This window comes from Vipera ursinii, assembly GCF_947247035.1.
Source record: "Vipera ursinii genome assembly, chromosome: 2".
Lineage (NCBI taxonomy): Eukaryota > Metazoa > Chordata > Lepidosauria > Squamata > Viperidae > Vipera > Vipera ursinii.
Genome location: NC_139513.1, coordinates 173611516 through 173628218, shown reverse-complemented (window position 1 = coordinate 173628218; position 16703 = coordinate 173611516). Strand labels below are relative to the sequence as shown.

The following is a 16703-nucleotide window of genomic DNA, read 5'->3' as shown; positions in this document are numbered from 1 at the left end:
GTCTTAAATTGTGTTATAATAGCCTGTAATTTCCCTACTTCTGTCATTATGTGTGTCCCTACTCCCCAGGTCTGAGATAAAAGAAGAAGTAAATCAGGTTAAAACTGTGACTCCTGTTAAAGTAAGTAGATATTTTATTTTTGTGGTTTTGTTTGTTTTAATGAATAAAAAACACTGTGTGCACCATAGTTGTTAAATGGAGCTGAATGTTGAAAGTAGTTTGGTGCAAATGAGCCTTTCCCTCTTGGGTGGTAAATCATATTGTGTATATATTTGGCTGAGAAACATGTTTTAATTAGCTGTGTCTGCCACTGTTGTGGTGAAAGCTAGTAAATATTTACAATGGCCAAATGTTCTAAAGTGCTCCATATACATATCATATAAACTTTGTGAGATATGATCATCTCTAGCTTCTCATAATTCACAATCTCCTCAATATTTGAATAAGAAAAGAATGGTAATAATCATCTTAACTGCATGGTGAGTGGCTGTAGATAATCATGCTGCTATTTGCTAATAGTTTTACCGTGTGGTTAGCAATGTTTCTTGGTAAATTGCTCTGGAAATGTTTGGCATTACCTCCTGCCTTGGCGTGTAAACATTGAGCACATTCCAACTTGATGCCTTTTAACACCTACAATTCTTCAGCCAACATGAACGCTGTAGTGCAATATATCTGAAAAGCACCAACTCAGAGAAGCCAGAAATAATCCGCAGTTAATTGAAGCTAAACAATCACTTAAATTATAATGTGATTTGTGTACATTAAGTGAAAGCCAATGCATAAATTCAGCTGTGTTGCTTGTATACTATAGATTATGGCTTGCTAACCATCCATGGCTTAAAAAAGCTATGGTTTCACGTAATATATAAATCTACTGTCATATAGCAAAATACATACTTCCTGGAATTTTACCTTTCTGAGCAGCAATAATTTTATGGGCTCTGTAAAATTTTTGAATTTATGAAAGAATCTATTGTCGTTTGTTTCCATGAAGTAATAATTAACATACTATTTGAAAATAGCATTACCTTATAAAATACCTAGGTTCCTGATTGCCCGAATTCAGTATTCTAGCTGTGTACTTTTTCTGGGACATTTTACATACAGCAAGGCTTCTTTCAGAATGCTACGGTAGTACTGCATCTCTGATTCACCTCCTCATAAGAGCTTTTCAATTCAACATTATAAGTTTTTGTAAAATGGTAAACCTCTTTATTTATAAAACAAGCTCACAGAGTAGCATAGGAATTTGAAAAGCTGTTTGATTTTACTGCCTTTTCTCTAATAAGTACTTAGGCTCCACTTTATTTTGGAGATGAGCAAAAACAGAACAAATCTGGCAACTAAATGCATAAATATAGTGGCTAGAGTTAAAATCATCTTAGACTTATTCATTAAAGCAAGATTGGGAAACATCATATGTAGCCCCTCAAGAGCCAGCCTATAACAAATGGAATGCCCAGTATTTGCCATTAAAATTCCACAGAATGCAAAAGACCCATCCCTGAATTAAGAACTGGGGAAAAAAACACGAGTTTGTGCATTCATGTAAATTGCAACATGTTTATTCCATGTTCCAATATGTTGTTCTCAAAATTAGATTCAGCAGAGATTCCTGAATTGATTACACTGTCAAGCTCCGAAGATCAGGTTTTTTTAGGACTGCTATTATGTTGCTTCTAGCTTTTCAACAGTTGCGAGGGAGGGGACCTTGGGATCCACAGGTGTTTCCTATCAGCGTGAGAGCCGAAGCTGGTGAAGAAATGTTTTGGCGAGCCGAAGGTTTCATCTCGTAACAACTGCTGGAGGATTAATTGGACAATGTGACCTGAACTGTCAGAGAGGGAGGGAAAGCTTTTTACTCTTTTAATTATCTGTTTCCCTCCATGTTGCCAGATCTAGCTTTCCTTCTATCTGCCGGTATGTTATGCCTGATTAAAGTTTGCGTTAGAGATCACCATGTCTCCAGCGTTTTGCTTTGTTGGGGTTTTCAGCCAGGATTTGGCATATGCATTTCTGATTGTCTTGATTCTGGTCCGAGTGAAGTTTTCCTGTCACATCTTTTTTCTTTCAGACGACCCCTCCCAAGTGCATGGAGTGCAGGCAGTACTTGGATGATCCTGATCTGAAGTTCTTCCAGGGGGATCCGGATAGTGCAGTAAGTCGGTCCACTTTTGCAGCAGAAAAATGTCCTCATTTGAATGTTGTCAGAATGGAGACAAAATCTTTTTCACTCCTAGCTGGATGAACCAGAGATGTTGACAGATGAACGCTTGTCCATTTTCGATGCCAATGAAGATGGATTTGAAAGCTATGATGACCTGCCCCAGCACAAAGTAACATTTTTTAGGTAAAACTTTGTTCCGATTTGCTGTAAAGTGTCAGTTGGAAGGTGAGCTGCTTTGGGGAGATTAAAAACCCTGTGGAGTTTTCTTTTTCTTATGAAGTAGGCTTCTTCTACCGTACCCCCCAAAAGTTTGGATTTTTTAGTAGTAATTTTATTAAAAATTACAATTTACAACAACAAAAACTAATACGAACTAAAAAAAAATCAGATTCCTTTTCCCTGTCCTCTTGGTCTTGGACATCGGATTTAATCGTTGTATTTTTCTTGAGCAAACCTCAACATGAATTTGGATGGATGGTTGGATTTAACCTAGGATGCATTAATTTAAATTTGCTTAGGTTAAGTTGAATTTGCCATTTGTTCTCCCTGTTACTATGGATGGGTAATTCTAATCCTCAGGGTTCCTTTCAGCAGCCGTTTTAAGCATGAATGCTGAAAATTGACTGCAGTTTTATTCTTTAAAATCATGTCCCAAAAAACCATTTCTTTTTAAACATTTGAGATCTGTACCTGCCCCATAAAAATAGTACAAACTTAAAATAACACAGGAAATGTTTGCAGCCTGAAATTCCACTTGGGCTAGCAGTGTCAAATGATGTTTTTTTTCTGGGTGGTGTAAGACCAGGTTCTTCTCGCTTAAGATTTCTTTCGGTGAAAGTGGCAAAAGACCTTGAAAATAAGCAAGCACCCATACTATGCTGTCCTCTTGGCCATCATTCACTTTCCCTAACTTACCTCACCGTGGCCTTACTATCACCACTTCCTTTGATATATTTTTTTCATTGCAAAAGCACAAGTCTTTATGTGTATTGCCTTGTTATATGGGAACTGTTCTGGGTATATTAATCCTGGGCTGTAGTTTTGTATTTTGCTGTAATAAAATAGCAAGTGTATAATTGATCAAAACATCTACAACCATCACATTCTCTTTACAGTGTATATGATCGAAAAGGTCATCTTTGTCCTTTTGATACCGGTCTCATAGAAAGGAATATTGAACTCTACTTCAGTGGTGCTGTGAAGCCAATATATGATGATAACCCTTGCCTGGATGGTAAGAGAAACAGGGGCTTCCTTAGTGCAAGGCTAAGGAAATACGGATCTTTTATCAGTGACCATTCTGCAACCTGTGGTTTGTGTAAAATCTGTCTATAATATTTAGAATGGTGATTAGACAAAGAGTTTCCTCCTGGCTTTAGGTTCCTGGGCTTCCAGAACTTCCTGCTGGCTGTTGCTAACAGTTGGAGTCATTTAAGTCATCCTATCCAGATATATCAGAAACTGTCTCACATAGTTTGCATTATTAAAAAAGTGATGCTGAATAATGCTATTATGAAGTTATTTCTTTGTGTTTACTTCACACATCTACTTCTGAGAACCGGTATGGTGTAGTGGCTAGGGCATCAGCCTAGAAATTGGGAGACAGTGAGTTCTAGTCCCTTAGGCACAAAGCTAGATGGGTGCCTTTGGGCCAGTCACACACACTCAGCCCTTGAAAGTGGGCAAGAGCAAACCACTTCTGAAAAACCTTGCCAAGAAAACTGCAGGGAGTAGTCTAGGCATTCATCAGGAGGCAACACTGACTTGAAGGCACGCACAGAAAAAAACCCTTCATGCTAACAAGATGTGAAGATTTCCAAATTTTATAAGACATTAAAGAATTGGGCCTTTCAGTTTCATAAATGCATACATGGAAAGGAAGTTAGGAACTATTGCCATTTTATGCCACAAAAAGCCGGAGTGACAATATGCATTGCTTGTGTTATTTGGGACAGAAATTCAGAATTTTCAAGAGCCAGCCAGAGACAAAGTTCACACTAAAGTCAAATATATAGTTGGAGACTAAATTGAACTCCCAGGCAGACAAGTATTTTCAGATTTCAAAAGCAGGCATATGCAACCTCTTTTGGACTAAGAGTATAGTTGCACTTTGAGTAGTCTCCTAGTTTAGGGCTTTTCAACCAGTGGTACGGGTACCACCTGTGGTACATTGGAACCTAGCAGGTGGTACGCGACCATCCTAGAAAAGTGGTAGCGGGAGAGGGGGATGAGCTGAACCAGTGGCAGCACCGCACAAGCCTGAGTGAGAGATGGCTGGAGCTGCAGGGCTGTCAGGGCTCAGCGGAAGCACCAGGATCAGCGCCAGGCTCCATCTGGAGCTCGGCGCTGATCCTGGCGCTTCTGCTGAGCCCAGAAGAAGCACCGATCAGCTGGAATGTTGCAGCATCTCCAAGGTCTTGTGATTTACACTCAGAGGCTTGGCAACTGATTCATATTTATAATGGTCACAGTGTCCCAGGGTCATGTGAAGTGACCAAAACCTGCTGCAACCACCCAGCAGAGGGGGGGGCGGAATCAAAACCAAACACCCCACCCCACCCCCACTGCCAATCCTCAACAGAAATGCTCACAACAATGAAAACCTCGGACAGGAGGAAGAGCGCCGCCGGGCGGGCAGGCAGGTTTCCTTCTCGTCTGTGGCTTGGGCACTTTTTTCAGAGCCATTGTAACTTCTAACAGTCACTAAGCGAACTGTTGTAAATCGAGGACTACCTGTACTTCATCACTTCTTTTTTTTTTTTTTTTTTTTTTTGGTCATCAAGTTTTTGACACCTTGCTAGGTGACTGGTGGTACTCAGATGTTGCCATGTCCTAAAAGTGGTACAATGGATGAAAAAGTTGAAAAGCCCTGTCCTAGTTCCCTACCCAAGGAGTGGGTGAATTAATGAGTTAACATCATTTCCTGTGTGTCTCATGATTTGTACCACATTAAAAATTACAGCATGCTGGCAATTTTACAACAGTTTCAGGAACCATGCGGCATAGTTAGATTGTGCACTTTTTGTCCTAAAAAAAAAGCTTGAGAAAATAAGGTTATTTGCATTACACCGGGGTGTCAAACTGCCAGCCCACAGGCCAGATGCGTTACGTGGAAGCCATGCCCGCCCCAGCTCCAGCAAGGGGGAAAGCGTCGCAATGCGTCACAACATGTCACGTGATATATCTGATTTGAAGTTATAAAAATTCAGAAATGCTACTAATGTTCAAGAAACGTGGAATAAACATTAGAACAACAATAATAGTCTGGAAAACCATGGCAATCTCTTTTTTTATTTCTGCTACTGTTGTAGGGGGTGTCCGAGCCAGAAAAATGGGCCCCATCAATGCTTGGTGGATCACTGGTTTTGATGGAGGGGAGAAAGCTTTAATTGGCTTCACCACAGGTAAGCTCAAGTTGGCAGAGATTAATTCTCAGAAGTGTCAGTTGTGTTTCTCTTACGCACTGCAACCAGGCAGACAAAATTGAGCGGCTGAACCAAAACATTCTTCTACATTCTGTCGCCTTTCCCCAACACACATTCCACATTGTGATCTGTTTAAATGCTATATATTAGAAACTGCAAGTGTCCTAAATTCACAGTGATTTTGCCACACCGCACTTGTTTTACCTGATGAAGGTACAGGCTTCCAGGCTTGATATGTATGTTCTTTGAGAAAGATACAAAGCAACTGATTGCAAGCCATGGCTATGTGTTTAGAATTTTGAAAATAATAGGCTACATTCCTGGTTATGTGTATGTTCCCACCCAAGTCCCATTAACCGGACATGCATTTGCACTGTGTTCTAGCCTTTGCAGATTACATCCTGATGGAACCTAGTGAAGAATATGCCCCCATCTTTGCACTGATGCAAGAGAAGATTTACATGAGCAAGATTGTTGTTGAATTCTTACAGAACAATCCTGATGTCAGCTATGAGGACTTGTTGAATAAGATAGAGGTTAGTCCAACCAAGCAGGGAAGCCCCATTATTTATGCAGTGTAAAAGAAAATGCCAATATATAGTGCTTCTTCTCAGAAGGCATACACCAGGCTGTGATGTTATAGATCAGACATGTCAAACACAAGGCCCGGGGGCCGGATCCGGCCCACGAAGTGGTTTCATGTGGCCCGTGAAGCCATCCTGGAAACAGTGAGGGAATGGCCCCCACTGCCTTGGCCCTGGCCCAGAGACCCTCCTTTTGCCAGAGACCCTCAGATCTGTCCCACTCCTGCCCAGGCCCCCATAGGCACCCTTGATGCGGACGATGTAGAGCTGGCCATGCCCACCCAGTAGGCCATACGCACTCTAGCCACGCCCACCCAGTAGGCCACGCCCACCCTGGACATACCCACCCGTCCCCTTGAGGGCAACCGCAATGCTGATGCGGCCCTCAGTGAAATTGAGTTTGACACCCCTGTTATAGATACTGTACAACATTTGGCTTATCAGATTGTTGCTTCCCAAATGTAGAAAGAGACCTTGACAGAAATATGCAAGAGCTGCTACCTGGGCAAAGAGGACTAGAGATTGATGTCAGCATCACTAGGTAAACCTATCTAGAAAATAAAATATAGGAAGACTATAATTTATTACAGTAACCTATATTAGCAGAATCCTGCAGGTCCGTTTTAGGTTTCTCCTAATTGTACACCAGTGAATCAGGTAAACATTTCCCTGAACCACTTCCAAATATTTAGATTCCCATGAGTTAAAGAACGTTTCAGCCCCAGATCATGAAATGCTGTCACCAATTAAAAAAAAAGCAAATGAATAGAATGTGCTCCTTGTTTCAAAACTCTTTTGATATCCCCTAAATCTGGAGTAGGGAAGTTGTTTCCCTTCAGATTTTGCTGAACTACAGCTTCCTGCAACCTCAGCCCACGTGATTAACAAGGAGTGCTTGGAATATAACCTCAGTAGTATTTGATGGGCCTCTGTTCCCTAATATACGTTTACAAAAACTGGCGCACTTGTTAAGGAACCAACCTAAGCCAAGAGACCATACATTCTAGTCCTGTTTAGGCACAAAACCAGATGGGTGACCTTGGGCCAGTCATTCTCTCTCAGACCTAGGAAAAATGAAAGAGCAAACCATTTCTTGAAATGTTACCAATAAAACTACATGGTCTTGTCCAGTCAGTCAAAAGTAGTAAATATTGTCTCAAAGAAATAAAAAAAATATACATCATAATGAAGCTAGGGTTTTTTTAAAAAATGTTTTTGGCTATAATATTATTCTATTTCTAAAAGTTTACTTTCATGAAATAGTTGAAGATTCCACTATATTGCTAATTAAATTGGGCAGTTGCAAAGTGGTATCAAGAGCTGCTTTTTTTCCTGATACTGTAGTTTAAAAGCATAAGTATTTGGGGACACAAAGTTAGTGAATGTAAATGTCCTGCTTTTTCTCTTAAGGAGTTGAAGGCAGCATATAAGGCAGTTTCTCTCTTTATATCTTACAACATTCCTGTGTGTTGGATACAGCTGAGGGGGGGGAAAAACCACCTGGGAAAATGGAAATTTGAACCTGCGTTTTCTCAGTCCTGGTTCAGTCATGCGTCCCCTCCTCCAAGCTGCCTTCCCAAGGCCTTTGAAGATCAGGAACCTTAGAAAATAGATGGAACCTCTGACGGGGGTTTGACGGGCAGCAGCTCATGTATGGCATTTCTCCTGCATAGTCTTATCTGAAAACCATAGCTAGCCTTCTGCTTCCGATTTTCTCCAGACCACAGTTCCTCCTGCTGGACTGAACTTCAACCGTTTCACGGAAGATTCCCTTCTGCGACATGCCCAGTTTGTGGTGGAACAGGTGGAGAGCTACGATGAGGCTGGGGATAGTGACGAGCCTCCGGTTCTTATCACACCTTGCATGAGGGACCTGATTAAGCTGGCAGGAGTCACTTTGGGGAAAAGGTAGGAGGGCAGTTGGGCAGTGTGTGGGGGTTCTCTGGCTCCAGGAAAAAAAAACTGTCTTGCAACCAAATCACATTCTCTGCATTGGTCTGGCTTTAAGGGATGGCAAATTCTGTACCACAAATTGCCAGGTGTTACCGGTGGCCTTTCAACTTACAACCACTAGTGACCATTCGAAGTTCCAGTGGCACTGGGAAAAGTGACTGATGACCATTTTTCACACTTATGACTATTGCAGCATCTCCCATGGTCATGTGACCATAATTCAGATGCTTGGCAACTGGGTCGTATTTATGACGGATGCAGGTGTCCCGGGGTCATGCAATCACCTTTTGCAATCTTTCTGACAAGCAAAGTCAGTGGGGAAGTCAGGTTCACTTAACAGCCGTGTTACTAACTTAACAGTTACAGTGACTCACTTAACAATGTGGTGAGAAAGGTTGTAAAATGGGGCAATATTCAACAAATGTCTTGCTTGGCAATGGAATTTGGGGCTAAATTGTGGTCATAAGTTGAGGTCTACCTGTACTACATTGAAGCAATTTATATAATTTATTCGAAACTAACTCTTGTTTGGAAAGAGCAAGAATTCTTTATGGCGCCGTTGCCCAGGTGAAGATCCAACTTCCCACCCATCAGCTTTGTGGTAGCTGAGAAAATACTTGGTAGAATGGTTGTACAATTTCAGGAAAATCCTCCCCCACCCCCCCAAGCATTTTTGCCTTCCTATCCTCAAAATGGGGAACAAAATGGAATTGTGCAATACTTGTTAAAAAATGTTTGAAATAATACATGAAATGGGCTAGCACGTATATTGGTCAACATTTGAAAATCTTGTCACGAAGTGAACTAACTTACGAAAAGAAAAGCTCATCTCAGAAAAAACCTTCAGTTTTCAGAAGTCTGCAAAGAGGATAAAAGTGGAAAAAGTATGGAAAGAAGAGTAGTAATATAGTACTTTGGATTCAGAAGAGAACGCAGTTTGAGCAGCGTTTTGTTTCCTCCATTCCCTTTTTTCCCCCCAAATACAGAAAGTTACGGCTATTTGTACCTATTTCATACTGTAAAGCAGGGGTCTTCAAACTTGACCCTTTTATGACTTGTGGACTTCAACTCCCAGAATTCCTCAGCCAGCGTGCCTGGCTGAGGAATTCTGGGAGTTGAAGTCCACAAGTCATAAAAGGGCCAAGTTTGAAGGCCCCTGCTGTAAAGGATAAAATCCAGAATATGTCGTTTCCTTTCCTTTTCTCTGTATTGATGGTTTCCTCTGTTTTCAGCATAAACCTCTTTCCTGTCTGCTTCGCCTAAGTAGATTAAAAATGAAGGGCCAGCTATAACTCCTTTTAGTGCAAAATTTGAAATCGTTTTCAGTCAGTGAGTTTACAATTCTGTGCAAATAGTATGTTTTACCGAATACTCCGAAATACTTCAACAAGCAATTTAAACGATAAACAGTATTATAAAGTAACAATGTAGTAATAAAAAAATTGCTAAAATTTAAATATTGTTTATCGTAGATTTTAATATTATTCTAAATTTACTTATTTTTAAGCAATAACTCCTTTTCCCCCTTGCTTCAAGATTTCTAGAAATGTTGTTGGTCCGATGAGGACTAAAGTCTTCCAGCCATTTTGAAACAGTGTTTTGGGTGTTTCATTTTGTCCCACTGCTGCCCAGTATACTCTGCCCAGATAAGTCCAGCCAGGACCTAATTCTTCCCTCTTGTTCCCTCTCTCCAGACGAGCTGCAAGGAGACAGGCTATCAGGCATCCCACCAAAATTGACAAAGATAAAGGGCCTACCAAGGCCACCACAACCAAATTGGTCTATTTGATCTTTGACACTTTCTTCTCTGAACAAATTGAGAAGAATGAAAAAGAAGAAGACAAGGAGAATATTGCAAAGCGGAGGCGTTGTGGGGTCTGCGAGGTAGGTGGTTAGGTAGAGGAGGCTGGTATTCAGATTAAAAAGTCCTTGTGTCTTCCACTCCTTTCTGATCCCTTACTTTTGGCCCATTAAGCACATTCACACTCTGGTACAAGTTAGTTTATTTTATATTTTACTGCTGCGTTGCTTCTAGCCAGAACATCCCAAATTCTGCAAGCATTCAGTGGTCACGTTCACAGTATAGTCCACAAATTAAGGCCACCTTTCGTGGAATTTTCCTTATATGTTGTGTGAATTTGAAGCATGATGGTTGATTTGGATGGTAAGATTTTATCCAGTCCTTAAAAGCATGCAGTAGTACTCATTCAACAACAGTTTCCATGTGAAGGAAATTAGGCCACCCTCTGAAAAACATTTTCTCCTTGATCGATGTGCTTTTTTCTCTCTCTTTTTCCAGGTTTGCCAACAGCCAGAGTGTGGTAAATGCAAAGCTTGCCAAGATATGATTAAGTTTGGAGGGAGTGGAAAGTCAAAACAAGCCTGCCTGCATCGGAGGTAATTATTAGTTTGATTTTCATGAGCCAGTATTGAAGGCAGAGGAGCTGCCAGCTTATCAGATGAGGTGTTAAACAAGGGAAAGGCAGTCTGAGGAGCCTTCCATTAATTGGCTTATGAATAAAATTGTTTCTGGACTTCATAACTATAACTACTTTGAAGAAGACAGGTTCCTGACAACCCCAACCCAGGGAATCCTGTTTATACTGAATCATTGGGGCTGGAAGGGAGGCAGAAAATATATTCTGTTTCACCAGGCTCTTGGCAACAGATGGCTTATGAATATTTTCCCATCTTCCAGACATTTATGACTACAAGACTCAGAATGGGAGCATTCCTTTCTCATCCACAGCAGTGTTCCTCGACCGTAGCAACTTCAAAACATGTGGACTTTAACTCCTAGCCACTAATAGAACTTGGTGGCTCTTCTTTTGGGAGAGTAGAGGCTAAATTGCTGGACTCTTTAGTTGCCAACTTCATATACATTTTTGTCTTAACTTCAGGTGTCCCAACCTAGCTGTGAAAGAAGCCGATGAAGACGAAGAAGTGGATGATAACATTCCTGAAATGCCGTCCCCCAAGAAGATGTTGCAGGGAAGGAAAAAAAAGCAAAACAAGAATCGAATTTCCTGGGTGGGAGACCCAATCAAGGTAGGAGAAATAGCAATTAGGATTTAGTTCAACTTTGAGCCGCACATCTGGGAAAGGATCCTCTTCAGTTTCACAGCTGTTATCCAGGTTTTGTGTAAGTGGATAGAGAAGTAGGCAACATGTGTAAGGGGCTGATAGTCCTAGATAGTTTGCAGCTGAGATTCCATTTTTGCCCTCTTAAAAGTAGTAGGAGCAGCTGGAGGAGGAGTAATATTTCCATAGAGGTCAGAGGCCTGCTTCTGTCACAGAATTTTAATCTGAGCGGTTCAGGAAAATGAAGGCCTTTACTCCTGGTCAGATTTTTTTTTTCATTTGTAATACAGTAATACCAAGGCAAACTCATAATTCCTTTTCTGCTGATATATAGTGATACCAAGAGAGTAGGTATAAGCAAAGATTTACTGCGCTTTTTTTTTCCTTGTGTCATTTTTGGTTTGTTGTTATCTGCAGAGTGATGGCAAAAAAGATTATTACCAGAAGGTGTGCATTGATTCAGAGACTCTGCAAATTGGTGATTGTGTTTCTGTGAGCCCTGATGACCTTACAAAGCCTCTCTATCTTGCAAGGTATGTCTGTGTGGAGATAAATGGATGCAATTCTGAACCAAGATGGACCTATAGGCAAAGGAGTTGGATCTGGACTGATTTCAGACTAGGGTTTTTTATAAAAGATTTCCAAAGATTTTGGTGCTTTTCTATAATTGGGGCAGCGGGGAGGCTGTAATCCTGTCTACTTGGAATGAAGGCTTATTGGGCACACTTATTTCTGAGTAAGTACTGCATGCCCAAGTAAAGTGTATTACATAGATAAAAATACTGTGGAACAGATTGCTTTTATGCTTTGTATTATACTACATTTCTTCATATGTCTTTCAAAGATGTTACCTGTATTGATCATTGGATTTTGCTTTTTGATAGTCAAAAATAATATCTGCTTCATTGTGTAACTGATTGCATCCATCATGCTAAGTCATGGCTTCTTTAAACGTGGATAGAGACTTTGCAGAAGACACTGTGACCTGGATTTCAAAACCAAAGCAATCTTATTGCAGTTTAGTACAATGGGCAGACCAGGTTTCCTGTCTGAAATACTTGCAAAGAAGTGGCTGTGAAACTAAACAGTAACCTAGAAAGCCCTCCATTTCATGCCTCAGTGCTAAGGTCCCTTAATGTGTACCCTTCTGTCTGAGCCTGAGCACATGACAATCCCATTATGGGCCACAGTATGAAAAGACAGCCCTGTTCTTATGCAACTATCCAGAAGGAATGATAGGCAGTATGGTATGCCTCCCACGCACAGGCTTGGGTGGAAAGATTCGGAAAGCCTTGTATTCCAAGGTCTTAAGTGCTCTTCCAAGTATTGCCCGCCAAACATTCTTCTGGAAAGGATTGAGATCTGATTCCCAAACAATGGGAAACCTTTCAGGTAAATTTGACATTTGTATTCTTGTTGAAATAATGTTCTCTCTTTCTCTTTAACCTGCCCCATCTCCTTCCCTTAGAATCACCGCCATGTGGGAAGACCCCAGTGCTGGACCAATGTTCCACGTTCACTGGTTTTGCCGTGGTACCGACACTGTATTGGGAGCAACATCTGACCCGCTGGAACTTTTCTTGGTGGATGAATGCGAAGATATGCAGCTGTCTTACATCCATGGCAAAGTCAATGTTCTTTATAAGGCTCCTCCAGAGAACTGGTCTTTGGAGGTATGTTGAAGCATCTCACTACTTTGACACCTATTTACTTACAGTATGTATTTGTTAGGGTTATATCCCACCTTTCATACACCAGCTCAAAGCATACAGAGTGCACCCTTCTTCCCCCCTTTTCCCCCCCAGTAAAACCAGAGAAGGACTGACTTTCTGAGTTCATGGTTTTTCTTTGTGTGTTTTTTTTTTTGTTTTTGTCAGCTGCATGATGGATGGTGATAATGCTATGACAGCAGTGGAAGTGTTTTGAAACAGATTTCACTTTTCCTTTTTATAAAATCACATTGTGGGGATGATGGGCAGAGCAAAGGAAGCATATGAAGCCTTTCTGGAAGTTTTGCTGTGTTCTATTATTTCCCCCTTCATCCCTGAAGATTGCACTATGTTTGGTACCTGGGTGCTTAATTCTGATAATATGATTCAGGAGTTGTACTGATAAGCTTCGGTGCAGGGTAGTGATGATGTTTTGGAGACTGTATCTTTCCTGGTCTGACTTGGTAACAGTTCACAGCTCGAGGAACGACTGACCTCTTCCATACAACTCTTTTTCCTTTGCCTGGTTCCAGCATTTTAAGACGGGGCTTGGCAGGCTTCCTTTGCTTGCAACCCCTGATACCATAGTCATTGCAATTTGGACTCCCGCCCTTCTTACGCATGAGTATGGCTACGGACAGCAGTTACTGCCTGTCATTTTTGTAGCCCACAAATTGGCCTTATCCTGTGGCACTCTTCTTTGGAATTGCTGCCAAGATAAGTTCAAAGTGGATGCAAATGAGAGGCTGACAGCTACAGTCAGTAAGAGCAAAATACTCACAAGTCCTGGCAGAGGAATCAGATAAGGAAGTAGACTTGGTGAGCTTTGCATTGACTCTTGACTTGCTCGTTCTGATTCAATGCAGTAGTCGATTAATTCTAATACAGGTAGTCTTTGACTTACAACTTTGCTTAGTGAACGTTCAAAGTTACAACCCAAAAAGTATTTATGACCTGGCTCTGATAGTACCTCCTCCCACCGGCAACATCCCCAGCAGTCACATTCTGCATGCTTGGCAGCTGACTCACATTCATAGCTGTTTGCAACAACATCGCTGGTCACAGAGATTAATGTTTTTGCTTGACAAACAGCATTCATGTTTGGTTTTCTGCAATAATGCCCCATACCAAACACAGAGTATACTTAATGACCATGGCATTCGTTTGAAAACATCGGATTCATTTAATAAACGTGGTGATTCACTTAACAACCGCTGCAAAAAAATATATATTGTAAAACTGGGTGAATCACAGAAAACTCCCAAGACCTCTACCTCGCTTCTGCAACTTTTCTCTTAACTGTCTTTGTAATAACTGAATAATCAGTATGTTGTTTTTTCTTCTTCTTTCGCCTCCTCTTTCTTCCTTAACTATTCTCATAGGGAGGGCTTGATGTGGAGATCAAAATGGTGGAAGATGACGGCAGGACTTATTTTTACCAAATGTGGTATGACCAAGAGTATGCTAGGTTTGAGACTCCGCCAAAGATCCAGCCGACAGAAGACAACAAACACAAGTTAGTGCACATGACTAAGTGGCGTGGGAACCTGAAGATAAAGTAGAAAATCAATAAATGTGCAGATTTCTACCTAATCCTAAATCTACTTGGGACAGTGTCTGCATTAGGCTCGACTCAAGAGTTGCAAAATAGCATACAGACATTCAGTCTCAAGAACTGTTAATCAGATCACATTCAACTTTCTCCCAAAGATAGCAAGGATGAAGAAATGAGCATTTATATTTTTGAAAATATGCACACGATTCCATTCTTAAGTAAAACAGGCGGTTTTCTATGAGATTATTTGAAGCATTAGAAAGCAAAAAGAGCATTTGGTAGTAAATCAAGTAGCATTATCAAGAGGTAAAGACATACGGCCTTAAAAATGCTTATGTACTGCATGAGATCAGTTGTTGGTCCTTCAGATGCTTTGAATTGCTTGCACAGACTCAAATCGGGGAAGGGAGAGGGCTGAAAGGTAGTGAGATGATTGGGTGATATTGCATGTTTCCCCAATCCAGAACAGGCCTCCGCTTCTTCTTCTCTCCCAGGTTTTGCATGAGTTGCGCCCATCTGGATGAGGCAAGGCAGAAGGAGATCCCCAAAGTCTTTGAGCCTCAGGAGGAATCAGAAGGAAAAATGTTCTATAGCATGGCAACAAAAAATGGGGTGCAGTACCGATTGGGAGACGGAGTTTTCCTTCTACCAGATGCCTTCCAGTTCAGGTTGGTTAGTCAATTGATTTCAGCTGGAACAAGAGGGGGCTTCTTTTTGGGAGGGCTGGGACACCAACTCAAGAAAAGGATCAGTGGTGCCCAAAGAGGCAAACACATTTTAAAATAGTGTATGATTTCGGGATTAATAGTTCACGTTTTATGTCATAAGGAGAGAGAAATTTATGTAATGAAGAGAGTTAAATTGATATTCACTTAAGGATCCACTGTCGTAGCAGGATATATTTATCAGAAAGGTGTTAGAGGATCTTCAAGTAAGTGGGGTGGATAAAAGTTTAGTCAGTTGAGTAGCAAACTGGTGGGGGATGAGGTTAGGAAGGTTTTAACTTGGTAGCGTTTCCATATATAAACTAGTTCAAGAATGCAATTAGTTTGGTTTAAAAAAGGAGGTGATAGAACAGGCACGTCAAACTCGTGACGTTGTGCGATGTATCGCAACTTTTTCCCCATTTCCGGCAATGGGGTGGGCGCTGTTTTGGCGTGACACATCTGGCCCGTGGGCCGGCAGTTTGACATGGCTGTGATAGAAGAATTGATTCATTAATCAACAGTTGTCTGCCTCCAAATACATTCTTAACTTTTGTAATTTGTATTGTTATTTTAAATACCTTGTGAACCGCCCTGAGTCCTACGGGAGAAGGGCGGTATATAAGTCCAATAAACATAAACATAAACATTTGATTGAATTTCCATGGCCTGAAAGGAAGTAGGAGGAACCTCCAGTTCACAGAATCTTTTCCTTTCTCATTTTTCCCTCTCGCCAGCCTGAGGCTGACCAGTCCGACCAAACGCCAAAAGAAGGAAGCAGTGAATGAAGAGCTTTATCCTGAACATTACCGAAAATATTCCGAATATATCAAAGGGAGCAACCAAGATGCACCTCAACCATACCGCATTGGCCGAATCAAGGCAATCTACTGCAACATCCGCAGCAGTGGCAGGCCCAACGAAGCTGAGATTAAACTGCAAGTGTACAAACTTTATAGGTAAGCGGCCAGTAGCATCTTGTTGGTACCCGACTGGAAAAGAATTTCCAGTTGAACCTTCTTGTACCAAGCATAATACCAGAAAACAAAACGATAAGCAGATGCACGATCCACACAGAACTGAGTTTCTGTATGCGTCCCAGTCTTTCTATGCTGAGAAATTGCCCAAATCTCCTAAATCATCAATTCTATCAGACTGCCCCTGACCTACACTCTTTCCGCCGGGACCTGAAGACTTGGCTCTTTGAGCTCTCTGACCCAGGCTGAGAATTTTAACTGGGGTTTTATTTTCAGGGATAATTTAATATTTTAATTCTCTTTTAACTTTGTATTTTATATTGATGTGATTTTAAAATGCCCTGTAAACCGCCCTGAGTCCTTCGGGAAAGGGCGGTATATAAATCTAATATAAATCTAAATCTAAATCTATATCGCTAGATGGAACTATGCGTCAGTAACTTAAGGCAAAGACCTAGCAGGCTGGGCTCTCTCTGTGGAGCTGAACTTTGTTGAATAAACAAAATGGGTCACAAAGCAACATACAGGTTTTGCTGCTACAATG

At 41.2% G+C, this 16703-nt stretch overlaps 1 protein-coding gene across 2 annotated transcripts in view; it reads left to right on the top strand.

Moving 5' to 3' along the window:
• The window catches only part of DNMT1 (DNA methyltransferase 1), a 47459-nt gene that overhangs the window by 16356 nt on the left and 14400 nt on the right, over positions 1-16703 (top strand). For both annotated transcript variants that reach the window (XM_083351823.1, XM_083351822.1), the window contains exons 8-22: positions 70-121; positions 2079-2162; positions 2245-2354; positions 3287-3405; positions 5483-5575; positions 5981-6132; positions 7901-8088; positions 9828-10017; positions 10433-10530; positions 11034-11181; positions 11632-11747; positions 12683-12887; positions 14306-14439; positions 14973-15146; positions 15920-16141. In XM_083351823.1, the coding sequence (XP_083207949.1) occupies positions 70-121; positions 2079-2162; positions 2245-2354; positions 3287-3405; positions 5483-5575; positions 5981-6132; positions 7901-8088; positions 9828-10017; positions 10433-10530; positions 11034-11181; positions 11632-11747; positions 12683-12887; positions 14306-14439; positions 14973-15146; positions 15920-16141 (2085 nt within the window). The remainder of the gene's footprint in view (positions 1-69; positions 122-2078; positions 2163-2244; positions 2355-3286; positions 3406-5482; positions 5576-5980; positions 6133-7900; positions 8089-9827; positions 10018-10432; positions 10531-11033; positions 11182-11631; positions 11748-12682; positions 12888-14305; positions 14440-14972; positions 15147-15919; positions 16142-16703) is intronic.